Source organism: Ahaetulla prasina, chromosome 4 (assembly GCF_028640845.1).
Source record: "Ahaetulla prasina isolate Xishuangbanna chromosome 4, ASM2864084v1, whole genome shotgun sequence".
Taxonomy (NCBI): domain Eukaryota; kingdom Metazoa; phylum Chordata; class Lepidosauria; order Squamata; family Colubridae; genus Ahaetulla; species Ahaetulla prasina.
The window spans coordinates 27,762,765-27,790,317 of record NC_080542.1 but is presented as its reverse complement, the minus strand read 5'-3'; the positions used below and the strand labels follow the sequence as shown (position 1 = coordinate 27,790,317).

Here is a 27,553-nt window from a genome sequence, read left to right as displayed (position 1 = left end):
GATATTTCAATAGCTTTTTTTATTGAACACACCAAATGATACAGGCAGGTGCTAATTACATTATTCTCAAGTGTGAAGATTTACAGCTCAGTACGGAAGACCAGGCCACTGCCTGCTAATAACCGGGAAGAGATTTCATCTATCTTTTCGTTTTGAGCCACAGTAAGATGCTCCTTCCAGTTTCCTACAACACCTATAGTTGAGAAACAATCCAAGAAAACAAAATCAGTAATTTCTGTTTCCTGAGCTCTTCTACAACTGTTTCAATAGTTCAGCAATGGAGTGTGCATTCTTCTTCATTTCAGAGGATCCCTCCAGGTGGCCGCTTAGAACCTCTGGATCATGTAGTGCCTCTGGAACAACCTGTTCCCAAAGAGATTGAAGGGAGCCTATGTGGGGAGGAGGATTACAGGTAGAACACTGGATCAACATGTCAGTACAGACTGTCAGCGAAATACAGGTAGTCTTCAATTGATGTCGGCAATGGAGCCTGCTCTTTAAAGTTACAAGTCTTGATGGTGGTAAAATAGGCTCATCATGTGACCCACTCAATTTTATGAGCTTTTTTGCAACAATCATTAAGTAGCCATAATGATTGCTAAAGCAAATGCAATGGTTATTAAGCAAGCACAGCAGTCATTATGTGAACCAGTTGTTTGCTATTGGTATGGTTTTGCCTAAAGGCAGAAATAAATACCAGTTTATTTTGTAAAGTGGTCATGTGACCATGGAACACTTAAATGGCTATAAATATGGCCTGCTAGCCCGAAGTTCAGTCATGGGATTATGGGGGCGGGGAGGACGACTCCTAACCATCATGTCAGAAGAATAAATTGGAGTTCCAACTCGAGCCGGGCTGTGCAAGAATAAATAAAAATAAGATCCAGAGAGCTATCCGGAAAGAAGAAATATTCATTCAGAAGGCAAAACAGTTTGCATTTAGGGGCAGGCTGCAGAGAAATGGGGTACAGCTGCAAATTATTATAGAGGAAACTTGTCCAGGGTAAAGTATCTACGTGCTGATTCTAGGGTAACACTTGAGTTCTATGTGTGTGGGGGTGTGTGAATGTGTTTATTCTTCCAAACACTATGCAGTGTTCCTATGCAGGACCTAATTTAATTAACTTAGTGTTTGCAGACTTTATTCTTTTGTGGATTCCATCTGGGAAACTTATTTTGGGGTTTGAGGAAGTTTGTTAATTTGATTAACTTGGAGATACTGATTCTCAGACAATTGTGGATCCTATTAATGCTTTAAGGGAAGATGAAAGCAATATAAAGAATAAAATATATTTGTATCTAAAACTTGTCACAATCAGAACTTCGAATCTGGGTCACAAGTAGCCCCAGGTAAGTCCATCATAACTTTGAACGGTCACTAAACAATTGATCCTAAGTTGGAACTACCTACAGTACTCATCTGTACTGAGATGTTTCAGGGCAGAGACATGCTAAAATGTCTTCCCCCCTAAAACTGCAGCTGAGTGCTTTTCTTTACCATGGACCCCTTTAAATACCTTTTGTGGCCACAATTCGGGCCCATGTAGACATAACTCAAGATATAAATCATAATATTTCTTCAAGCCTTCACAGACCCCCTGTGATGACATTGCAGTCCCCCAGGGATCCTCTGACGACAAGCTGAGAATCACTATGCTAGTGAATTACACAGAAGAGGTTCAATGTTTTCTCTACTGGAAGAGATCTCTGAAAGGAATAGATGATAGATGCTCAATAGCAGTAACTGTGAGAGGGATCTACAACTCCTAACAGACAATCATTTAAATATGAGCCAGCAGTATGCGGGCAGCAGCCAAAATAGCCAATGCAGTCTTAGGCTGCATTAACAGAGGGATACAATCAAGATCACATGAAGTGTGCATACCACTTTATTATCCTTTGATAGGACCACAGTTGGAATATTGTATCCAGTTTTGGTCGGGATGATATAAAAAAGAAGTTGAAACTCTAGAAAAAGTGCAGAGAAGAGGAACAAAGATGTTTAGGGACTGAAAGCTAAAACATATGAAGAATAGTTGCTGGAATTGGGTATGTCTAACCTAATGAAAAGAAGGACTAGGGGTGACATGATAGCAGCATTCCAATATCTAGGCAGTTACCCCAAAGAAGAGGAAGTCATGCTATTTTCCAAAGCACCTGAAGGACAAGAAACAATGGATGGAAACTAATAAAGGAGAGCTCCAATCTAGAAATAAGGAGAAATTTCATGACAGTGAGAAAATTACTTACTGGAAAAGCTTGCTTTCACAAATATCTATGGAGATTCTCAATCATCCAGATTATGATTGTGCAAAAGGCAAAAGTGATGGAGCACCCACAACTCCTGTCTTGGTTTTTTTTGAAAACATGTTCCTTCCCATTCAAAAAGCTTCAGAACTGAAGAAACTTCTTGGATGAGAAGAGAAATGCTTTCGCAGAAAAACCAAGACAGTCCAGTTGCCTTTCGAAACTTGCCTCCAGGACTTGTGGGTGCTCCATCACTGCAGGTTTTTAAGAAGAGACTGGATAGCCATTTGTCTGAAATGATATAGGGGCTCCTGCGTGAGCAGGGGTTTCGACTAGAACAGTCCCCCAATCTTTCCAGCTTTGCAAACCAGTGGGTTGAGAAGAATAGTGCATGTGTGCACAGCTCTATTTATAAATGGAGGGCATGTACACATTCGCCTACTGCTCATCCAAGTGGCACACATGGACTCGCCTGTCACTTCCATGGCCTGGTTGTGAACAGCTTATGGCCCAGTATTGGGCCAGGGCCTGGGGATGGGGATGGGGACCCCTGGGCTAGAAGACCTCCAAGATTGCTTCCAATTCTGTTCTGCTGTTAACTCACATCCTAGCTACCGTCTAGAACAAAAGATTCAACTTTTTAACCTTCTTTCCAAAAAAAGAAATCACAAATTGTGACTGCCATCTAATGGACCAAGTAGAAAAAACTCTTGCATGCACAATAGATTTCCGATTTGAAACTCCCTTTTTTTATATGACCCACATCTATTCTTCCCAACCATTTTCTCCTATCCATGGCTGCATCGTCTGTGATTGTAACAACACTAATGTAAAATATATAAGGTAAAATCCTGATAATCATGTACGACCAGTTGTTTCATCTCTGCAAATTCATGCATGCTGCTAAATTAAACAATTAAAAATGGAAATACACAGTAAACCAGTGGTCACCAACTGGTGATCTGTGGATCACTGGTGGCCTGCAAGAAAATTTTGGTAGTCCGCAGAAAAATTATATGCATTTTTTATATTGCACTAAATACTATTTATCTTTTTAAAAAATTCATATTAGCGGTACGCAGGCAGTGGTGGTATTCAGCCAGTTCGCACCACTTCGGGAGAACCGGTTGTTAACTTTCTGAGCAGTTTGGCAAACTGGTTGTTGGAAGAAATCATTAGGGCAGAGAACTGATTGTTAAATCAGTTAACAATCAGATTGTTAAATTACTTGAATCCCACTGTACGGGGGATTTAAAATTATGAATTTAGTGGTCTCTTAGGTCCACAAGGTTGGTGACCCCTACCCTGAACGGTACATCTAGAGCATTTTTGAACACACCAATTACTACCACTTTTGTACTGGCTTGTTCTGTTCTGAAATGATTAGGTTTGCAACTTGCCCCATTTACAGTGTTCTTTCGCAACTATTCTGAAGTCAACGCCTGTGCTTTGTGCTTGGTTTTTTGCCACCATTCCTGAGACCTTCATCATCCCCTCCTATTGGGTGCAGTTAAAATTCAGCTTCAGTTCTGACCCTCACCTTTTCTCATGAAGGGGGACAAGGCTTGGTTCATCACGAAGGCAGGCATGGTGAGGTAATTGGCCATGGGATTGCTTTTCATTGTTTCAAACTTTGTATGTTCAGTGATCTCCTTCAGAATTGGATCTGGAAGTTCAAAGTTGAGGAAGTGAGCGATCTTCTGGATTTCTCTGGTTGGATCCTAGTACAAATACGGAGGGAATTCTGGTTATGTTTTGATGCTTTCTTGACTGAAATAGTTAGAAAATAGAGCTTGTTCTTTTTTCAGTTAGTCAAGAGATTACTCTGAAATCCAACGAAACAGGCATTTTTGTAGCTCATCTTTGGGCCCTGCCCAGAGTACCTTGTATAAATTTCCTCTTGTAATCATTTGTATTTTATCCATATCTGCCCATATTATACCATATATAGCACTGGTTTCCAGTTTCTTTCCGGGTGTGATTCAAAATGCTGGTTATCATCTCTAAAACCCTGCATGCTAAAGAACCAGTTTATCTATGGGACCACCTTTCTATCCATCATATTCAATAGGATGGATCTATCCAGATCCCTTTCCTTAAATATCCTCTAGTGGGACCAGGAAGCCCGCCCTAGGAAGCAGCTCCCCCACCCAAGATCTGGCAGCCCCCATCCCAACCTTTCTGGAAGACTTTAAATGCTGATCCTCTTTCCCTACCCAGGTATGAGTCTCCTTATGGTTTCTTATATATTGCGGGGTGTTGGTTTAGGAGACTGGAATTTGTGTTTTTATTGTTTTGAAGTTTTTAAAATGTTCTTGTTACTGTTGCTGAGAGCTACCAAGATGGGCTGCCATATATAACTCTCCTAAATAAATATAATAGTTCAGAATGAGCTTTCCTTAGGCCCTACAGTACACCTTGTATTATTATCCATTATTTCATGTTTGAAATTTGTTTGGTGCAAATATATTCTATGTGTATGTGCATGGGCATAAGCAGCTTACTTCTTTTATGTCTTCATAAAAGAGATACAGGATTGGGTGACGGTCCTTAGCCTCCCACCAGCCTTTTACATGCTCAAACCAAGAGCCCCAGGCAACTGCAAAAGAAAAAAAATGACAAGAGAATCTTGATTTTACTCTCTTTCCTTTCTGCTTTATAACTCGAGGCCTGTGATAGCGAACCTATGACACGTGTGCCACAGGTGGTACACGTGTCATCTGCTGGTACACGCGCCGTCGCCTCAGGTCAGATATCCGTGTCGTTTCTTTCAAACGATGAAACAGAAGCTCACAAAAGAAAAAGATCTTACCTCTTGCCGCACTGCCGGTGTTGGGATGCCCTGCCTCCTGCTGGTCAGCTGGTCCACACATGCGCACATGTCTGTGCATTTGTGCATTCATGCATGTGCACCTTTCAGTTTGGGCATGTGCGTGCAGTTTGGGCACTCAGTATCTAAGAGGTTCACCATCACCGCTCTAGGCTCTATCAGCTTTCCCCTCAAAATGGCTTTCATAGGTGTTGAACTATCCTGGCTAGAAATGATAGGAACTATAGTTCTTGGGGAAACGATGGCACACAGCTTCTCAGATTCAAGGGGGGGAAATCATTAACAATTCCCCCCCCCCAGAGTCACAAAATTATCATTGGCACAGGGGAATCCATACTTCTTTTTCAAGAATCGTTTGGTAGCTATACCAGGGGTGAAATTCAGCAGGTTCTGACAGGTTTTGGGGAACCTGTAGCAGAAATTTTGAGTAGTTCGGAGAACTGATAAATACCACCTCTGGCTGGCCCCAGAGTAGGGTGGGAATGGAGATTTTGCAATAGCCTTCCCCTGCCATACCCACCAGGCCATGCCCACCAAGCCACACCCACAGAACTGGTAGTAAAAAAAAATTGAATTTCATCACTGAGTTATACTTCATGTTTTCTGTAGGCCCGATGGTGACTGTCATCCAGAGTCTTCTAGTGGTGAGATGGGTGGCAAGTAAATTTAATAAATAAAGAAATCGATGGTGATGGCATGATGATGGCATATTACTGCTAAGAATTCAGTTAGCAATCAGTTCCGACATGCTTTTCATTCCTATTATTTCTGCAGCTTCCACTTACCCTTTCCTGTAAGGAAGTTCTCTACAAACTGATCCCAGTTCTCTGGCTTCGGCATCCTCTGATTCATGTGGTGAAAGTGGAAGTAGGAAACAATGGTGTCCTTAACATTCCTAGCTACATAAATGACCTACAGAAAGGACAGAAAATCATAAAGACTGATGGTGTTATCTAGTTAGGGTAACAAAACACCTGCAAGAAAACAAGCAAACTCAGAGAGCAGCAAGGAACTCTAGGATAAGCTTTTCATATTCATGCATACATATATCTATGTGGTTTCTAAGAATTGACACAGACTTGATGGCATATAATCAAATCATACACACACGTCTTCATACAAACATACATCTAGCTCTGCCTTATTCCTATCTCTGCCTCTTTTCTAGCACATAAAATGATCCTAATCTGTCCAAACTTCAAACTCTCATCTACTCAGTTCAACCTATTAAGCCTTTCATTTTTATGTTCCTACATATCTTCTTCTTATGATCATATATGCTCTTGGTTTAATTTAGGTAGCTGAAATAAGGTACCGAGGCTGAATTTAGATGAGAATTAAGATTTGCTTCCCCATGTAATGGGCAGAAGGAATGACCTTGGAGATAGGAGGAAGATCCTCTACCAAGATATTGGTCAGATAAAAGAAACATGAGTTTGGACCAGAACTGTAACCCAAGAAAACATCTCAGACAAGACTGTCCCTAGTTCTCGTGAAGATAAAGGAAGGGAAGTGCATTCAGACTTGCAAAATCTTGCTGTCATAACCTTATAACAAAAGTAGGATTGGCCTGCATGACTCTTGTTTCCTTATTCAAGGGTCTACCTTGAAAAACTGAGATTCTATCAACAGTTGTTCTAACCTTGCAATTCTGTTCCCAGAAGGAAGGTGGTAGAAGCTGGACCGGAAGGTGAGATTTCAGGGTGCGCGGGGAAGGCATTGCCTCTGCCATTTCCAAACCTGCAACACGGGAGGTGTGGGGAGATGGATGGACATAATTCAGACTCATGGAAAAGAAAACCTTTCCCATCATCTCCATGAAGCAGTACCTTGCTATTCACCTGAAGATGTGGGTGTCATATGAAACAAATCTATGAAGGGAATCCGTTCATATATGGGAGCCCTTGCACATTTCTGTTTGTCTCCTCCATGCTGCACCATATCAACTATTTCTTGCACCCAGGTAGTCCCTGATATGAGGAATGAAGAGAACAGATAGATTGATCTAGAGATTGGGCTCCTGTTCCTTATTTAATTTAAGCTTTCTATCTCTTTCCCCCAAAATTTTCCACCATGCTGTTCCATGTCTCCTTCCCACTTACCTGCTTTGGGATAAGTGCAAATGAGAAGGTCGTCAGGCTGGGCTTTAAAATTCCTTAAGAGCTCCAGGTTTGCAGCAGTATTATCAAGTAAAGAAGTTCCTTCAACTTCCACCAGATTTGGGCGTTCGAGTAACTTAGGATCAAACTCTTCAAAAGCTCTTCTTAAATACTCCATGATTGAGTGGAGAAGGCAGGAGAAGGCAGCTTATAAGAGGAGGACCTGCAGAGATGTGATGACAAATCTTTGGGATTTAGTATTCCAGCTTTGCAAAGATTCTGCTCCAGAGTTCCTTATGAATCAGAGTCAAGTTTTCTTCCTGCACTATATAAATTCATGTCTCTCTCCACCCGCTTCTGTTTCCTAAAATTTCTGCAAGGACTGGAAATGGTGGGCACATTTTCTAGGCAGCAGAGACTCAGGAAATATTTTTTCTGATTAAGTTTGGATCTTGTGAGATGGTTTGGTTGAGAGAGAGAGCCCTAACCAGCTTTTACGCCTGAAGAAAATTAGAACTCATGACCTTTCTATTTTTAGCCCAACATTTTAACCATTACACCAAACTATTTGTGCTTTTAATCCTAAGACTTTGTTTCTTATTTTCTTACTGCCTATGTTAAGGGAGGATTCTCTGATAACTTTAGGTCTATGCATCTTAAAACAACTTCTTATTTAATATACAATTCTTTATACTGTACCTATGTCAGTGGTCCGACTAGTGAACCCAAGAAAAGTAGACACTCTCAGGAACTCCTAAATCTCAGAAGTAAAATTTTATTGGCTACACCAAGAATCAGAACTATCTCTGGTTTTTCTTCTGCAATACTTGTATAGTTAAACAACAGCTTCTCCTTCGCCCCACTCCAGTTTGGTCACATTGTCCAATTATGAATAGTCCACTTGTTTTAAGCACAATTCACTCCTCTGTTGTATACATGCAGCAGTGTCCCTGATGGGATCTTGGCTCTCACGATCTGTCTCTGGAGTATCTGCATTCTTTCACCCTTCCCTCCCCCAATTCTGTAGCAAGTTAAATAGCGATAAAACCTAAACGTTTCAAAAGCGGTTCAACCTTGACAAACTGGCCCCCTCGGAAGAAGGGGAGACCTAAAAAAATATCAAACATCGATTAATATCATTATTCATGTTCCTTGAGACTTCACTCCCCCTCCTGGTTTTCATGGGTATTTAGCATGGAATCTTCTCACTAACCTATCAGTGTTAACATCTTCTTCTTTCACCCATTCTGCTTCTGACATTGGGTACCCCTTCCATTGTACCAGATATTGCAATTTCCCTTCATAGTACCTTGAATCTAGAATTCTATTTATTTCATAGTGCTTCTCTCCTCTCACCCAAATAGAGGGTGGTAGTTCCCTTCCAACTGGTCTCAAGTTAGAGCCTTTAACGGGCTTCAACAAACTGCGGTGGAACCCCTTCCCTAATATTTTTGGCAGTTTTAATTCCCCTGTGACTGGGTTGATGATGCACACAACCAGGAAAGGACCTATGTATTTAGGACTCCATTTTTTACAGGGTTGCCTTAATTTCAAGTACTTCTTGGATAAATATACTTCATCCCCAATCTTAAATTCTCTCTAGGGGAACCTCTTCCGATCTGCTTGTTTCCTTTGTGACTCTCCTGCCTTCACTAAAGCTTTCTGCACATTTCCCCAGGCGTTTCTTAGGGTGTCTGTTCACTCGACTAGCGTTACTGAGGAGGGAGGTTCCTTTGGAAGCTCTGGTGTGGGCACAAACTCCATTCCTGTAGCTACATTGAATGGGGTGAACCCAGTGCTGCTGTGAACTGAGTTATTATAGGCTACCTCTACAAATGGCAAGAGTTTTGCCCAGTTTGTTTGCTGATAGTTCACATAGAAACATTAATATTGCCTGATTATTGTGTTGGCCTATTCTGATGAGCCATTAGTGCTTGGATGGAACCTGCAACTAAGCCCCTGGGAGGAACCTATTAGTTTTAAAAACTCCCGCCAGATTTTTGCAGTGAACTGCAATCCCCCATTGTAGATGTGCGTTTTGGAACTCCATGCAGCTGGTAGATGTGTTGTACGAACTGTTTAGCTAGCTTCTGATCTGAAGGAAGCTTGGGGAACACAGTGAAGTGGACTTGCTTCGAAAATAAGTTGACCATGATCCAAATCACTCTGCTTCTCCCGCTCTCCAGCAATTCCACAATAAAGTCCATAGTGATCTCTTCCCATGGTTGGCTAGGGTCAGCCACTGGCTGCAGCAACCCAGGGCTCTTTCCTTGCACACATTCATTGCCCACATCGGGCAGCTCATCATGTAGCTCTCTATGTCCTTCTTCATTTTAGACCACCAGAACTGTCTCCTGGCCAGGTGGAGGGTTTTTGTGAAGCCAAAGTGGCCAGCTGATTTCACAACATGACTTTGGTGTAAAATTTGATATCTCAGACTGGCTGGGACATATAGTTTTTCTCCCTTCCAGGCCAGGTTTTCCCTCATTGTCATCTCATTCCGATGGGCTTGGAACCATTCATTGTTGTGACTCCGGCCCTCAAACCTGTTCTCATGGAGGAGAGTGACTCGGAAAGTGAGGGAGAGGAGCCAGCAAGGCCTCCCTCACCAGGACCCTCCCTGCCCCAAGTTCCAGTTGCAGGCCAGGAGGAGGAGCTGACAAGGCCGCCCTCTCCCGCATCCTCCTCCTCCCTGGCAACGCCTCAAGTCCCAGCTGCTGACGATCAATCCTGGATTGATCCGAGGCAGCGATGTAAAGATAAGTGCAACAGAGGAAAAAGTGTGGCAGGCTCAGAGATTGCTGAGTCACTGAGCCACACCCCACAGGGTATAAAAGTGGGTGGAGCTGCCATGTGGCCCTTGTGACAGACAAAAAAGCTACCAAGGGTGCACTGCAGCTCAGTTGTTGGAGGGTTAACAGACTTCGTCAGTGAGTTTTGGCAACGGATCTTGGATACAAGATAACGGACTCAGAACTTGACAGGCCTTTGCACAGTCACTGCCAAGTATTTCCTCAACTGAAGAAAATCAGGTCTATAGCAAATAAAAAGACTGGGAGACACATGTCTTGCGTTTACTCTGTGAAGTGGGAAGGGGGACATAACATTCATCCTCCTGTAGGGCATATCTCAGACAATGAGTTTAACCCCTTGCCAGGGAGTATCCAGTGGCCATCACCTTTCAGAGGTTTTGGCTGCTAGCTGCTTAGCAGGGATGATAGAGTTAACAATTTCCTCTCAGGTGCTTTATTATTGGGGTATCCGGGAGAATGAGCTTAGGATTGGCTCTGCCACAAACAGGCACTTGAGTTTCTCGAAAGCCTCTTGCATTCCATGGTCCAGTTCAGCAGCTGGCTGGGCTTGGGTTTTATTCTCCTTTTACCTGTCTTTAGTAGCTTGGTGATTGGCAGAGTGATTTGGGTGAAAGCTAGAAGAAATTGTCTACAGAAGTTGGCAAAGCCCAAGAAATTTTCCAGTTGTTTTCTGGCTCAAGGGGTCTCCACTCCAATATGGCTTTCAACTTCCCGGGGTCCATTTCCATTCCCTCACTTGACACCTGATAGCCTAAATAATCCAGTTTTATCATCTAGTTTTATGAAAATCACATTTCAAAGTTTGATATACAATTTCCTCAGCACCTCACACACTAACTTCACATGGTCTTCCACTGTCTAAGAGTAGATGTGGATATCACCAAGTACACTAGGACCTCTTTATATAGATGCTCATGCAGCATCTTGTTTATTAATTGCATGACTATGGCTGGGACTTCCTGCAGCCCAAACGGCATCACCCGGAACTGGTAGCATCCCAGGAGGCAATTGAAAGCTGTCTTCCACTTTAATCCTTACTTGGTAATACACTTCCCTCAAGTCCAGCTTGATAAATATCTTTCCTTTGGATAGATATCCCAGCATGTCCTACATGAGGGGAAGGGGTACATGTTCTTAACACACATCCCATTAATTCCACGGAAATCTACACACAGCCTCATGGACCCATTCTTCTTCTCCTTGAAAAGTACAGGGGCTGCCACCCAGGATTTTGCTGGCTGAATGGATCTCTAGCCAAGTTCTTGTCTATGAAACTCGTCAGCTCCTCCATCTCCCTGGGAGGGGTTATCTCTGTTTCAGCCCAATGGGTCTGAATCTGACCCAAAGCTCTTCCATGAGAGCATCAACGTTTCCCAGCTCTGGAGCTCCTTCTTCATGGATGAATACCTTCCAGTCCACAGCCTTCCCCTCCAGTCTTCCAGCGATGACATTCACACATGCAATGACATCCAGATAGTCAGCCCCATACAAATCCATATGGCTCCAGACTTGATTTAGGAAATAAGCTAACTTCTCTGGTTTTCTGTTGAACGTTGCTTTCAAAGGAGGAGGTTCTTGATTGTTCCGGACTAGCACATAATCTAGTGGCACCCCCACTGCTTGTGGGATCACTTGTGCCTGCAGTCCCGCGGCACCTGAAGCACTTGGGTTTGTCTCAGTGTTGCCTGAGGAGGGACGGTTGTTCCTTGGGGACCCAGTTCCACAGGATGCCAGTCTAGTCATCATGAGTTGGGATCAGGGACAGCAAGGGACCAATGGAGGCTTGGGTTTGACCTGGGGCTAGTGTTGCTTGGTACACCAACACCATGCCTTGCACCTCCATCTCAACAAATATCTCTCTCAGTTGCTCCATTGAAGGACTGCCGCACACCGTCAGATATTTCCAGTCCTCCAGTTCCTCCCAATCCATGGCTCCATTGGCTTTCCCTTTGATCCCTGGGTCACGGCCACATTTGGTGGAATCAAAGAGAACTCCACATTGGTGGCCTTTCTCACTTTGCCTTGCCAGGGTTCCTTCAGTTCGAGGAAGGGGACCCCAGCTGCAACTCCTTCCTCTCCTGCTGGTGGCTGCTCAACTTTCTCCACTTGCCCTTTGGATCGAATCACAACAACCTGAGCTCTGGTGTTCACCAGAGTCCTCACCAATGCTTCTTTTGAAGGGACTGCTTCAGCTGTGGTGGACTTCATAAGTATGATCTCTAACCATTTGGAAAATGCGTCCACCACCACTAGGAACGTTTGGCCGTGAAAGGGCCAGCAAAGTCAATGTGGATTCTTGACCAAGGCCCTTGGGGCTTTTCCCATTCTCTGACTGGGGCTGTTGGGGTAGCGGTCTGGACTCTTGGCAAGCTTGGCATTTCCCTACCCTCTCAGCAATCTCTGCGTCCATGAGTGGCCACCATACATAGCTTCTAGCTAACCCTTCATCCTTACGATGCCTGGGTGACCTCGTGGAGGAGGTCCAATACCTTGCCCTTAACTTAACAGGAATTATTACACGATCACCCCATAACAGGCACCCCTTGAGCCGAGAGCTCATCACGCTTTCTTAACAAATTCTTTGAACCGTCGCCCGCGCAGGGGCCACCCTCTGTACCCAACCGAGTACAGTCCTTAACACAATGTCGGTATGATGCCCGAGCCACTTCCTTTGATGTGACTGGGCCAGAGTCCAACGAGTCAATAAGGAGGATGGGTGTCCCGGAGTGGGGTCTTCGGTCGCCCCTGGCAGTGGGCATCGGCTCAATGCGCCTGCATGCCCCACTTCTTTCCCTGGTCGATGCTGCAGCTTGTATGAGTAAGCGGCTAAAATATAGTCCATCGAGTCAAGCGTGGCGAAAGTGCCACAGGCGTTGGTGTCGCCAGCCAGTAATCCAAGTAACGGTCTGTGGTCAGTCACGATTTCAAAATTCCGCCCAAAGACATACTCATGGAATTTTTTGACCCCTGATACAATGGCTAATGCTTCTTTGTCTAATTGGCTGTAGTTCCTCTCTGGGGAGGACATCGTTCTAGAGTAGAACGCTATAGGGGCTTCTGTGCCGTTTGGAAGTCTATGGCTGTGTACAGGCCCCACCCCATAAGGGACGCATCGCAAACCAGCACTAGGGGTAGTGAGTCGTGATATTGGATGAGCAGGCTATCACTTGAGAGCAGGTTCTTTACTGCTTCAAAAGCCCTATTTTCTGACTTTCCCCAAGACCAAACAGTATTTTTTCCTAAGAGCCTATGCAGCGGTTCCGCAACGGTTGCTTTGTTCTTTAAAAAGACCGCGTAAAAATTAACCAATCCCAGGAATGCCTGCAGCTCTGCTTTGTTTTTGGGCGCTGGAGCCTTCCTAATTGCCTTAACTTTGCTCTCAGTAGGGTGAATTCCTTTCTTGTCTATCCGGTAGCCCAAGAAATCGACCGATTCCCCTATCTGACATTTATTTGTCTTGACTTTTAATCCGCTGTCCGGAAAATGCTCAAGACCTTTCTTAACCGCCCCCAATTCCTCCATGTTTTCCCTGAAATTAGGACATCATCAGTAGGAACTACCCTGGGAGCCCTTGCAGTAGTCGTTCCATCAGGTTTTGGAACAGCCCTGGTGCCACACTAACCCCAAATTGCAATCGGGTGCACTTGAATGCCCCCCTGTGCGTCACAATCGTTTGGGCTTCGCCAGCGGGCGTCTACTGGCAGTTGTTGGTAGGCTTGGGCCAAGTCTAACTTTGCAAAGACTTGCCCTTGCCCCAAAGAGTGCAATAAATGTTGCACTACGGGAACCGGGTACGCCGCTTTTCTGTAAGGCTTTGTTAAGCGCCGCCTTGTAGTCAGCGCAAATTCTAATTGACCCGTCCGATTTGATGGGGTGACGATTGGCGCCTCCCACTTTGCGTGATCGACTGGCACCAAAACCCCTGATTTATGAGCTTGTCCAGCTCCTTATCAATTTTGGTTTTAGGGCAAAAGGACTCTCCTCGCCTTAAGCCTAATGGGGCTACCTGGGGTCTAAGTTGAAGGAAATAGGGGTCCCCTTGTACTTGCCCAGGCAGTCCTTGAAGACATCTTGAACTCGTTAAAGAGAATGTCTTTCAAATTGCAGTCACTTCTGTAGATGCCAGTCACTCCCATGCCCAGGGCACGAAACCAGTCTAGTCCCAACAGACTGGGCAGAGTTCCTTCGACGATCGTGATGGGCAGGGTCTTTTGTGGGGCCGACTCGACTCGGACGGAGGTGGTCCCTCGAACAGGGATGCGATTCCCTGGTAGTCGTGCACTCGTAGCCGCTGTGCTTGCAGATGGCGCTTGACGGACGGCAGCGACTTCCGCCAGGGTGTCCCAGGACATGATGGTGATCGCTGATCCGTGTCCACTTCAAGCCTGCACCGTACTCCCTCGATCTTGGGCTTTGTGAAAATCTTCTTTTCCACTTTGGTTGAGGCGCGTCCTATAATGACAGTCGTTTGGTTAGGCTTCGCGCCTTTCTTGGTTGAACCAATCGCGGGCCGCCTTTCCGGTTCAGCGTTTTGATTGGCCGATTTGAATTTTCGGCGGAAGGTTGGGCCGCTCTGCAAACCTGAGCTAAGTGTCCTTTCTTCCCACACCGCCGCATGTTGCCTTTAAACCTGCAGCGTTGGCGCTGATGCTGCCCTCCGCAGCTTCCGCACTCGCCACGGTCCTCAGTGTCGCTTTCCGGTCCGCAGACCCTTCCTCATCCTCGCCTCACCTTCGGATTCGGACTGAATCTCCTCCTGGTGTACTGGCGCTGGCTTTGCGCCGCCTTGGATTGAAGAGGCTTTTGCAGAGTCTCTGCTGCTTTAGTAGACATTTCGTGTGCTCTGGCCTCGCCCAGAGCGGTGGCTAGTGTCAGGTTGCTCCTGGCTAGCAGTCGCCGCCGTGGCGGATGTCCTTGACCTCGGATGAGTTGCTCGAGTAGCACTCGCCTAAGTCTCGGTATCCGCAGTCCTTGACGCCTTCTAAAGCGCCATGTAGTCACCGGCGGACTCGCCCTCCATCTGTCTACGTTCTCGAATTCAAACCGCTGCGTATTTGGACGGCGCCGCGAAATGGTTCTTCAGCAAAGTCTGCAGAGTCGGCCACGATACCGATTGTATCGGCGTTGGCTCTGCCAGGGCTTCCGCAATCTCGATTACCTCCGCCCGCAATGGCTTAGGAAGTAAGCCCGCTTCGATGGTTATCAGGATCCTGTAGTTCGTTGGCTTCTAGAAAGCTCAAACGGGTCATATATGTTCCCCATTTCTCCTTGCCCGGGTTGTACGGTGCGGGTGGCGTGTTTGCCATTTCCGCGTTTCTGCCCTGAGTTTGCTGGGTTCGGGACTAGCGTGCTTCAGCTCGGTTCTGGTTCTCCTTAGCCTCGAGATCCCACCTTCGTCGCCAATGTTAGGTTCGGGAAGTAACGAGGCTGGAGACCAGGGTAGTGACAACAGCTCTTTAATATAGGGTGAACCCAGCAACAGGCTGGGGCAAAAACCTCTCCTTTTATACAGTTCTGCTGGAGGCTTCGTCCAATCAGCAACGTGCTGATTTCCCGCTCAAATATTTAAAGGCACAACTGTTAATACATAACAACAACAACCTGAGCTCTGGTGTTCACAAGAGTCCTCACCAATGCTTCTTTTGAAGGGACTGCTTCAGCCTTGGCTGCATCTCTGCGTTCCACTTCGTGCTAATATCATCCTTCTTTCTCCTCACAGCACTCTCAGAGTAACCAAGTAGGCTGAACTGGGGTTGATGACTGAGAGCTGGCTTAATGTCAATGGTCCAACTAGTGAACTAAGAAAAGTAGACACTCTTAGGAACTTATAAATCCCAAAAGCAAAACTTTATTAGATACACCATTTCGGCACTGAAGAATCAAAACCAAATGTGGTTTTTCCCATACAATGCTTGTATACCATGTTTCCCTGAAAATAAGATCTCCCCAAATAAGCCCTCCCCCGAAAATAAGCCCTCCCCAAAGTATTTAAGCACATGCGCAGGCAGTCCCCACCATTTCCTGTGGTTAGGATTAGGGAGAGAGAGCTGGAAATCAGGTAAGATGGCGAGAGGAACCCTGTCTTGCTCCATGTGCCCCAAAATAGTAAGATCTCCCTGAAAATAGGGACAAGTGCTTATTTCGGGATGCAAAAAATATAAGACAGGGTCTTATTTGCAGGGAAACTGGTAGTTAAACAGTTGCTTCTTCTTCTCCCCATCCCAGTTTGGTCATATTACCAATTATGAATCATCTGTTTGCTCTGCGAACTGTTCCCTTTCTGCCGGACACTTGCAGCAGTGTTCTTGGTGGGATCTTGGTTCACACAGTCTCTGGAGTGTCTGCATTCTTTCACCCTCCCCTCCTCCCAGTTCTTTGGCAAGTTGAATAACATAGGAACTAAACATTTCAAAAGTGGTTCAACCTTGACCCCATTGCTCTATATCCTGATTCTAAAATTCCTATTTCTATCATTTCGTACCACTGTGGACTTTTTTTTGTTTCCTTTATCTTCAGCTCTTGTAGCCAAATACATCCAATTTGAACATGAAGGCCCTTTTTATTTCTTATCAGAGGTCACTTTATCTAGGAGCATGCTGTCCTGAAGTTTATTTGTAGATTTTCCTCTACTTGTTGTATACAGCTGGCCAACATTGCAGACATTGTCCAGACCCTTCCTGTCTTTTGGCTCAGCTTCAGCTTATTTTTCTGTTGGGAGCCCACTTCACATTTATCATTCCCTTTCGACTGCCCAGTTGGGAATTCTAAGTTTCCTTGGCAGTCTCTGAATTGGAGTTACGGTTTTTCTTCCTTGTGACCCTGTAAGCATTCTGGCTCAACCCTACAGGGTCAAGGAGTTCTTGACTTACAACCACAATAAAGACCAAAATTTCCATTGCTAAGCAAGGCAATAGTTCAATGAGTTGCACCAGATTATATCACTTTTTTGGGGGGGGGTGACATGATTATTAAGTGAATCAGTGTAGTTGTTCAGTGAATCACATGATGGTTAAGCAAATTGAGCTTCCTTCTCTGATTTTGCTTGACAGAAGCTGGCTGGAAAGGTCACCAATGGCGATCACATGACCCTGGGACACCGCAACCATCATTAATGCATGCTGATTGCCAAGAGCTTGAATTTTGATCATGTGGGGATGCTGCAACAGTTGAAAGTTCAAGGACTGGTCCTAAATCACTCTTTTCATTATCAATTGTAACTTTGAGCAATTGGTAAATAAATGACTGTAAGTCGAGGACTATCCATAGAGTGGCTTCATTTAACAGGCCTCCCACCGGACCCCTGCACATAACATCATTTATACTTCCCAACCACCACCACCCATTCTACTCCCAAATATGTTGAAATCAGTTTGTGATAATCTTTTTTTCTGCTGATGCCAAAACACTGAGAAGGATCTGGGAACATCATGAGATGCTTAGTGTCCCCTCCAGCTGACTACAGGTAGTCCTTGACTTACAACATTTAGTGACTGTTACGTCACTGAAGAAAGTGACTTATAACTGTTTTTCCACTATTGCACCATCCCCAATGGTCACAATTCAGATGCTTGGCAACTGGCATATACGTATGACTGTTGCAGTGTCCCAGGGTCACGTGATCAGCTTTGGCGACCTTCTGACAAGTAAAATCAATAGAGAATCCAGATTCACTTAATAACCATGTTACTAACTTAACAAAGGCAACAATTCACTTAACAAACTGTGGCAAGAGAGGTTGTAAAATGGGGCAAAATTCACTTAACAACTATATCACTTAGCAACATAAATTTTGGGCTCCGTTGTGGTTGTAACTCAAGGACTACCTGCAATCAGAAACGACTAAAAGTATTTAGTTCAGTGCTGCCTCCCTGAGCTAAAGCGATCTTGAAGTAAATAAAATCCCTTTTGCTTTTTTTTTCTACCCAGAAAGTGTGTGTATGTGGGGAGGGAGAAATTACTATTTTCAGTACATGCCATGTGCATTTGGTTAATGTTTTGTGCTGAAACCTGAGCTTCTGGGACAAAGAGAAAGCTGGCTTTCAGTCAGAATTCCCTCCCTGCACACTGTTAATGAAATGCCTATGATGATGGTGTGCAACTTGAGTTTTCAGCCATTAGTTACAACCACAGCTATACTGTGTAGAAAGAAAAATCAGGTCCAGTTCCAATCCGGGAGAGGCACTGGAAATAAAATGGAGGCTGATTGGAAAGAAGGACTCTGTTTATTGATGAGCAGAACCAACAACAGTATGTAGTTCTGGGACCGCTGACAAATTAACTTGATGAGCGCAAAGATTTTTATACAGCTTACAGTATTTTGTAATTTTGAGGTTTGCTTTGTGTGCTTTTATTATTTGATTGGTGGTGGGTTAATATTATGTCCTAAAGATCTTTCTTAATTCCATCAGTTGGAACTGAAGGTGTTTTGTTTATGAATAGATTGGCCTGGAAAATGGACCCCATAGTTAAGAAAAAAGAGAAGCTGGATTCTGGTAATAAGGCAAAAAATGTCTGGTGATGAAAGAGAATTTAAAAAAAGACGAAGGGACCCATCTCTGAAAATGAACAAATGCAAAAATTTTGTAAAGCACATAAGAAAGAGGACCTAAGGAGTAGCTGCTTGAGAATGCTGAAAGTTCCAAATAATTTTATAAGCCTAATATTTTAAGGAGGATGGTAGAGGACAGGAACGAACATTGTCCATGGGGTCACAAAGTCAGACACGACTTTGCAACAAACAACATCATCAATATTTTAATGTGTACAGTTTGTGTGGGGCAAAGAGAATCTTCCTTTAACATTTGTTTTACAATATCTAAACATCCTGACTATGATTTTAGATCAGGGGTAGTCAACCTTTTTGTACCTACCGCCCATTTTGTATCTCTGTTAGTAGTAAAATTTTCTAACCGCCCACCAGTTCCACAGTAATGCGCCGTGTATCTCTTGCGCATCGTGGATTGGGATTGGGGGGGGGTGCCGGCTACCAGCTCTGCTTGTCTGTTACAGCTTGGTGGTGTGTGTGTGGGGGGAGATGCGCAAGCTATTCTGGGACGAGGCTCTTTTGTTTGCAGTCACACTATAGTACCATTTACAGTAGTTTCACATACGTAGCGTGAACTAAACTTATGCGCGGGCAATACAAATAGTATATTTTCAGAAATTTAAATTGCCATGGGGAATTTTATGAAAACCTAATGAAAATGTTTTTAAATAATGCTATGAAATTTTTTTTTAAAAGTCAATTAAATTAAAAAAAAAGGAAAGTGCTTCAGTATCAGACAAAACCCCTACCTCCCACCTTGAAAGCTGGAACGCCCACTAGTGAGCTGTAGGGACCAGGTTGACTACCACTGGTTTAGACCGATTATTGCAATGCTCTCTACATGGGGCTGCCCTTGAGGTGCACCCGGAGGCTGCAGTTAGTCCAGAATGCGGTTGCGCGAGTAGTAACAGGAGCCGCTCGTGGCTCCCACGTGACATCGCTGCTCCGTAGCTTGCACTGGCTTCCTGTGGTCTTTCGGGTGTGCTTCAAGATTCTGGTAACTATCTTTAAAGCACTCCATGGCTTAGGACCCGGGTACTTACGAGACTGCCTGCTGTTACCCTTTGCCTCCCACCGACCCGTACGCTCTCACAGAGAGGGTCTCCTCAGGGTGCCGTCCGCCAAACAGTGTCGGTTGGCGGCCCCCAGGAGTAGGGCCTTCTCTGTGGGGGCAGTGACGCTCTGGAACGAACTTCCCCCTGGCCTGCGTCAAGTGCCTGATCTTCGGACCTTCCGTCGTGCGCTCAAAACATATTTATTCATTAAAGCGGGACTGGCATAATTATTGATGAATTTTAATTGGGTATTCTTAATATTTTTAAAATTTTAAATCTAAATTTTAATAATCAGCCTTTAAAATTTGCTCTTTTTAAATGTTGTTTTAAATTGTATATATTTTGTTTTTATTCTGGCTGTACACCGCCCTGAGTCCTTCGGGAGAAGGGCGGTATAAAAATCTAATAAATAATAATAATAATAATAATAGATGAAAAGACCACATTTAGAGATTTAAAAATGCTTATACGTTCCAGGATTAGTTCCATAGTAATTTTACTGACTACTGATAGGATAAGGAAAGTAACTTAAATAAGAAAAAAGGTCATTTCCCTACACAAGCAAACTTGAGAGGCTCTTCTGGATGGACATTTCAGGAAAAGGATAGACAGATAAAATTCATTTAGAACACATACAGAAAATGCAAAAAAACCAACAACCAAACAAAACTTTTCTTCTAAATAAGCTAAATTAACATTCCCTTCTTTGGCAACCTTGGACTGTTCTTAAAGACATAGGGAGGAAAGAAAAAAGGGAGCACAATTAACCACATTTCTGACATCAATACAATTGAACATGTCCAGAAATATTTTACAAGAAGAGTTCTTCACTCCTCTGAAAACAACAAAATACCTTATCCCACCAGACTTGAAATCCTAGGCTTAGAAAACTTAGAAAACTTAGAACTCCATCACCTTCGACAAAACCTAAGTTTAACTCATAGAATCATCTACTGTAATGTCCTTCCTGTTAAAGACTACTTCAGCTTTAATTGCAATAATACAAGAGCAACCAATAGATTTAAACTTAATGTTAACTGCTTTAATCTAGATTGCAGAAAATATGATTTCTGTAACAGAATCATCAGTGCTTGGAACACTTTACCTGACTCTGTGGTCTCTTCCCATAATCCCAAAAGCTTTAACCAAAAACTGTCTACTATTGACCTTCCACTTACCTTCGCCACCGGTTCGGAACTGGGACTGCGTGTGTGCGTATGCTCACTTCGCTTGCGCACGGTGCTTCTTCGCATGTGCAGAACCTTTTGGGCTTGTGTAGAATCTTTTGTGCATGTGCAGAAGACAAGGGAAAGAGAAAAACAAAGGACAGCAGAATTCTCAGGTTACACACGTTGGTCATTCTCAGGACAAATCTTAGTAAGCTTAAATCAGAAAGGGCAAAAATCTTAATATATTAAGTGGTTGCACAGAAGAGAGTAAAAAAACCTCAATGTTACACTATATGAGTTATCTCTTTTAATACTAGGGTTTTAGCAGTCTCCCTAAAGGAGACATCAGCAGAACTTTGGAATCAGAGTTTCCCATATTTTCAGGCAAGGCTATGACCCGTTTACCCACAGTGAGTCTTTTCCTTTACTCTCCTGTGCCCCCAGAGTGATCCTCTCCTGGAATCCCCTGTCTCGGCAAAGCAATCTTTCAGCCCTTGCCTCTTGGTAAGGCAATCTTTTAGCTCTAACCGAGCAAGACGACTTTTAAGCTACACTAGCCCAACCAAGGTGACTTTTAAGACACCCATACCCTGTGCCCCAGTTTCAGACCTCAAGGGGGGTCTGGGAGGACTGTGCCTAACTTCCTTTTCCTAAAAAAATGGAGCTTTGTCCAGAGATTTCAGCCAGTTGCCAGGGTTCAACTCTCTCACTCACTTTTCCATTGCACTTTCACACAACTTCTCCCTTTTTCCTAACAGAAGGTCCTGTACTCTGGCCAAATGCCCCTCCTTTCCAGGGTCTGTTGGTTGAGCAGATCTTTTCGAGGCTAGGAAAGACACAGAGGGAGCAGGATCCAGCTATAATTGGGAGAAGGGTCCTCTCACTCACACACCCAGGCATATAGACATTTCCTTCACATTCCTGGCTTTAAAAGTTAAAGTTTAGAGATACTTACCTTCTTTTCAAGCAGCTGATGAGCTCAAAGCTCCCTTTATTACCCTTGCTCCAAATGGCCAAGGTCCGACACACACTTGCAGACACAAGGTGTCTGCTGCCAGCAAGGTGGAGGCTTACCCAGGCCAGATCCATTGGTCAGTTTTCTAGGAGCCCCATCTGGCGTGCCAAACTGTAGGAAGAAAAATCAGGTCCAGTTCCAATCCGGGAGAAAAGCAATGGAAATAAAATGAAGGCTGACTGTTTAGTTTATTGTCATTGCACCTTGTATAACGAAATTAAATGCTATCTTCAGTGTACATTATACCTAAAAAATAAAACAAAAACAGACATCCTTCACATTTTATACAATTGAATTGAAAACCTGATATTGCATTTGTATTGCACTATACAGTAGAATTCAATATATTTACTGCCCTGGGATAGAAGCTGTTTTTCAGCCTTGTTCTTGTTTTTATTGTCCTGTACTATCTGCCAGATGGTAATAGTTCAAAAAAAAAAAAAAAAGGATGCCCAGGAATGAGATGGATGTTTAAGAATGTTTTGAACTTTCTTAAGGCAGCAAGAGCTATAAAACTCTTCCAAAGAGGGGAGAGGGAAACCAATAATTATCTGGGCAATGATGTTAACCCTCTGGAGTGTTGTCCTATCTGCCACTGTGCAATTGGCAAACCATACACAGGTGCAGTAATTTGGAAAGAAGGACTCTTTTTATTGATGAGCAGAACCAACAGCAGCATGTAGTTCTGGGACCACTGATAAATTTGCTTGAGGAGCGCAAAGATTTTTATACAGCTTACAGTATTTTGTAATTTTGAGGTTTGCTTTGTGTGCTTTTATTATTTGATTGGTGGTGGGTTAATCCTATTATGTCCTAAAGATCTTTCTTAATTCCATCAGCTGGAGCTGAAGGTGTTTTGTTTATGAATAGATTGGCCTGGATATCTTAATGGGCATAAAATATCTATCTCTACAGGAGGCTGTTGGGGCTGCTTTCTGCCTTTGTTAAGATCCATTTCTCCTTTGGAGAAATATAATATTCTGCCTCTTTTAATATTCCACAAAACATTTCATTCTCTAGGAGGGAGGGGCTTCCCACAGCTGTATTTTGTGGGATGGAAAAGAAACAAATGTCCTTCTTGACGAATGAAAAAAGAGTCGATTGCAGGCTGCTTAAATGGCGAATGAAACCAACAGAAACTGACAAATTTCTGTCAAGTTTAGGGACTTTAAGACTTCAGTTCCCAGAATCCGCCAGTCAGTTAGACCAGCTGGACCAGTTTCATGGAGAAAGGTTTTTCTGCACACTAGAGGAGGTGTGGTTTTGCATGCTGCCTGCATCCCAGGGATGGGGCTTCCTTGTTTGCGCAGCCCGGTTGCTGGCATGCCGCAGCCTAGTGCAGTCCACAGACTGGGGATTGGGGATCCCTGAGCTAGACACAGACTAGATAGGTTAACAATGGATACCATAATAAGGTGAAATTTACAAGAGAATTCCAGAAGGGGAAGATGGGAAGAGGGCAAGAATTTCCCAAAAATATGGACATGGAAAAATTTCTGAATCTGAAATCTGAACTACACTATAACTGAAATAGAAGTAAATTGGCTTGAAAGTTATGGGAAGACAGAATAACAGAGTTGGAAGGGACCTTGGAGGTCTTCTAGCCCAATCTAGACTCAAGCAGGAGACCCTATACCTATACAATTTCAGACAAATGGTTGTCTAATCTCTTCTTAAAAACTTCCAGTGTTGGAGCACCCATAACTTCTGGAGGTAAGTTATTCCACTGATTAATTGTTCTAATTGTCCAGAAATTTCTCCTTAGTTCTAGATTGCTTCTTTCCTTGATTTCCATCCATTGTTTCTTGTCCTGCTTTCAGGTGCTTTGGAGAATAGGTTGAGCCCTTCTTCTTTATGGCAATCCCTGTGATACTGAAACATTGCTATTATCCCTGGAATAATTAGTCAAAAGTGATGCCAAGTTACATGCAGACATATCATATATCAGGCTCTGGGAGGTCCTGTTCTTGTCCTTTTTTCAACTATTCAAACACTATTAATTATTTGGAACAGGGTTTTTTAAAATCTTTTTAAGCTGTGTTATTTAAGAAGTAATAATTATCCTGGATTAACCAAGATCTCCTGATCAAGAGGCAAAGCTCTAAGCTTCCCCCCACCCTCCCTCCCACAAATCCAAATCGGACTTGTGGCAACATGTCAGGGGCATTGCTCCATTCCCATCAGTTTTATTTGTAGCAGTGTTTCTCAACCTACGTGACTTTAACATGCTTGGACAAGTATGCTGGGGAGTTGAAGTCCAATGTCTTTAAACTGCTAAGTTTGAGAATCGCTGATCTACAGGAAGGGGACATAAAATGCGAGCTGACTCACCAGAGATGATTTACAGTTGCTTCCACAGATGTCTAAACCCAGATTGCCTGGGGCTCTTACCAGTCCCTTGAAAAATGGCTGCCTTACTATCTTTTGCTCCAATCAATCCAGCCTCTGAGACATGGGATTCCTTCCTTGCTCATTTCAACTACTTCCTTGAAGCAAATGATTTTGCTGAGATCACTGACAACAGGAAAAGGGCACTTTTCCTAAACTGATTAATTGTTGTAATGGTCAGGAAATTTCTCCTTAGTTCTAGGTTGCTTCTGTCAATTAGTTTGCTTCTGTCCTGCCTTCAAGGGCTTTGCAGAATAGGTTGACCTTCTCTTCTTGTGGCAGCCGCTTAGATATTGGAACACTGCTATCATGTCACCCCTAATCCTTCTTTTCATTAAAGTAGACATACCCAATTCCAGCAACTGTCTTTATATATTTTACCTTCCACCCATTAATCGTTTTAGTTGTTCTTCTCTACACTCTTTCTAGACCCTCAACATCTTCACTACATGAACGGTTGTTAAGTTGAGGATTACTGTAGACTTATACTTTATTGCCTCAGAAGGCAGGGCCAGAAGTGATGGGTTAAACTACATGAAAGGAGGTTCAGGGGCTCAGAACTCAGAATTATTTCCCAGTGGAACAAAACTGTCACATGACTTGGTTCTTCCTCTTAAGTAGAAGATTCAAATAAGCCAAAAGACGATCCATGAGAGATAATGTAAGGATCCTGTATTGAGCAGGGAGATGTACTAACTAGATGACCTCAATAGTCCCTTCCAACTCACAAGCATAGTCTTTGAAAACAATTAGAATTTCTGTTTCCTCTGACTAGCATGATTTTCTGGAAATAGGGGCAGGGAAATGATACAGTTCATCAGCACATCTGCTATTTTTATTAGGAGTGTTTGCCAATTACCTCACATTATTGGATTCAGAATTATAAGTCGCTGTACACAGAGGTAAGATTTTGGTTTTGCTGTGTATTCTGGAATACCTTAAGTGATTGGATCAGAGGTGGATTTAAAAGTGTTGGAAATGGTTTAAAAGGAAGTTTTCAGCTTGTAAGGTTGATGACAGTTTTGTTTCTTGTTTATAAAGAACTACCATAGGTGCAGGGGTGAAATCTAAAAATTTTCGCTACTGGTTCTGTGTGCGTGGCTTAATTGGTAGGCGTGGCTTGGTGTTCCAAACCCAAACCTTACACAGCCACAAAAAGCCCAAAAACCAACTTTCACACTTTACACACACACAACACAACACAACTGACTCACCCACAATGTAAAAGCAGCTGCGCTTGACCCAAAAAGGCCACTGCAACAAGCAGGAACCTCACACAGCCACAAAAAGTCCAAAAACCAACTTTCACACTTTTTCCACACAAAATGCCACATACAACTTTGTGAGGTTGTGTGTGTTTGGGTAGTTAGAGTGAAACACTTTTTTTTTTATTTGCATTTATATCCCGCCCTTCTCCAAAGACTCAGGGCGGCTTACACTATGTTAGCAATAGCCTTTCATCCTATTTGTATATTTATATACAAACTCAACTTATTGCCCCCAACAATCTGGGTCCTCATTTTACCTACCTTATAAAGGATGGAAGGCTGAGTCAACCTTGGGCCTGGTGGGACTAGAACCTGCAGTAATTGCAGGCAGCTGTGTTAATAACAGACTGTCTTAGCAGTCTGAGCCACCAGAGGCCCCTTCAGAAACACACCAAATCTCAGAAAACTGTACAAATATTTTATTTTATTTTAATTATTATGTTATTATTTTACTTTACTTTATCTTATATTTAGATAAAAGCAGCTAAATTTAAAACTTCCTAAAGTTTAAATGGCTATGTCTAAAAAAAAATCTTAAAAAAAAACCCCAGTTAACTATTTTTTAAAACTCCCCCCCCCCAAAAAAAAACCCAGTTACTTACTGAAGGGACAAGGCAGGCAGATTCAGTTGCTCACCAATGAGATTGATTGCAGGCAGGCAGATTCAGTTGCTAGCGGATGAAATCGATTGCAGGAATTTCAGCACGTGGAGGAAGGCAGGTGTTGTGGCTCGGGATTCAGTCCGAAGAGTGAAGGTAAGCAAGCTGGAGGCTGGTGGGGAAGGTGGGTGGTTAGCTAGGCAGCTTAGCCAGGGCACGCAGGCAAGCATGGAGACCCAGGGATCGGGGGGTAGCACAAGGCACACAAATGATCCCTGGCGGCTGCGCAAACTACGCGAGCCTGGGGATTGGGAGTGTGTGGCACACTAGGCTGCAACCGGCAATGCTTACCTTTTTGAACAAGCAGCAGTTGGCAAGGCATCTGAACGAAGTGACGCAGGTCCAAGTGAGGCGAGGCAAGGTGAGGTGAGATCCGAGTGGCCAGGTATTGGCAAACTTCTAGGCAAAGTATCTGGGCCGTGTAGAAAGGGGAACTTATTTAGGCCGGGGGTGGGGTGGGTGGGCTGGAAGCACCAAGTGGTGGGAAAAGTGACTGGTGGAAGCAGAAGTGCTGAGTGGCGGAAAACAGCCAGAAAGAAGCAACAAACGGCCAAGCTGGCAAGCAGGCAACTGGGCGATTGGAGGGCATGATCAGGGAGGCCAGGGATTTTTGCTACTGGTTCTCCGAACTACCCACAGCCATTGCTACCGGATCGTCTGATCTGGTCTGAACCGGGAGCATTTCGCCCCTGCATAGGTGGTAAATAACATTGTCCTCCTCTCTTTAATTATTAAAATAAAATGGGTTGTCCCTGAAAGCTCGGAAAAACGTACATTCAGGTTATTTTCAGTATGTGTACAACTAAAGGTAGCATTCATAAAGCTCCCACCTCCTGTTTTCCCCACAACAATTCCATGAGATGGGTTGGGCTGACAGAAAGTGACTGACCCAAAGTCACCTAGCTGGCTTTTACATCTAAAAGAGGCTCCAGATCAGGGGTGGATTCTAAATGTTTTTACTACTAGTTCTATGGGTGTGGCTTATTTTGTGGGTGTAGCTTGGCGGTCATGTGACTGGGTGAGAGTGGCTTGGTGGTTGTGTGACTGGGTGGGTGTGGCTAGGTGGTCACAATCCTAATTCCCCCTATGAGGATTCCCCCATCTAGACCTTTTGCAATCCCCCAAAGGGTCAAAGGAAACCAGATTCCATACAGGTCTGAACCCTTAAGGCAAACCAGATGCAAATGGTCCTCGCTTAATAGCCAGTTGCTTACACATGGAAGGAAAATTCTACAAAGTATGAGATGAAGCGGTGTCCTCTCTTATACCCACATAAGTCTTTTTAGTATTCTTATTACTCTAGTCATATAATCTAACTACATTGTAAAAGTCAGTCATATAATCCAATTTACAATTTACATCTTCCTGCAGTGTTTATCTTTCATTACCTCTTCCTCCTTTTGTCTTCCTAATTAGCCACTTGGTCCCCTATTAACAGTACAAAAAGTGTGTGGATTGCTCTGGT

The 27,553-nt window shown here is 43.7% G+C and overlaps 1 protein-coding gene across 3 annotated transcripts; it reads right to left on the bottom strand.

The window, feature by feature from the left end:
* On the bottom strand, positions 1–26,275 carry LOC131197603 (sulfotransferase 1C2-like). 3 transcript variants are annotated; one of them, XM_058181863.1, is made up of 10 exons: positions 26,032–26,275; positions 21,714–21,884; positions 20,768–20,871; positions 7,180–7,399; positions 6,919–7,047; positions 6,720–6,817; positions 5,863–5,989; positions 4,752–4,846; positions 3,788–3,968; positions 1–193 (listed from the first exon to the last, which is right to left on the bottom strand). In XM_058181863.1, the coding sequence occupies exons 4-10, from the start codon at positions 7,352–7,354 to the stop codon at positions 81–83; spliced, it is 918 nt and encodes a 305-aa protein (XP_058037846.1). In that variant the 5' UTR covers positions 7,355–7,399; positions 20,768–20,871; positions 21,714–21,884; positions 26,032–26,275; the 3' UTR covers positions 1–80. The 3 variants fall into 3 exon arrangements, with proteins under 3 accessions (XP_058037846.1, XP_058037845.1, XP_058037847.1); XM_058181862.1 differs by lacking the exons at positions 20,768–20,871; positions 21,714–21,884; positions 26,032–26,275 and adding an exon at positions 7,876–8,035; XM_058181864.1 differs by lacking the exons at positions 6,919–7,047; positions 20,768–20,871; positions 21,714–21,884; positions 26,032–26,275 and having other exon boundaries at positions 7,180–7,649.
* Between the last annotated feature and the right edge of the window lie 1,278 nt (positions 26,276–27,553).

Excerpts from the sequence above, each read along its gene's own strand:
- LOC131197603 (XM_058181863.1), bottom strand. The coding sequence starts at position 7,354 with ATGGAGTATTTAAGAAGAGCTTTTGAAGAGTTTGATCCTAAGTTACTC. Across the intron at positions 7,048-7,179 it reads TTGCACTTATCCCAAAGCAG|GGACTACCTGGGTGCAAGAA; the intron begins GTAAGTGGGAAG and ends TCCTCATATCAG. Across the intron at positions 6,818-6,918 it reads TATGACACCCACATCTTCAG|GTTTGGAAATGGCAGAGGCA; the intron begins GTGAATAGCAAG and ends CCCGTGTTGCAG.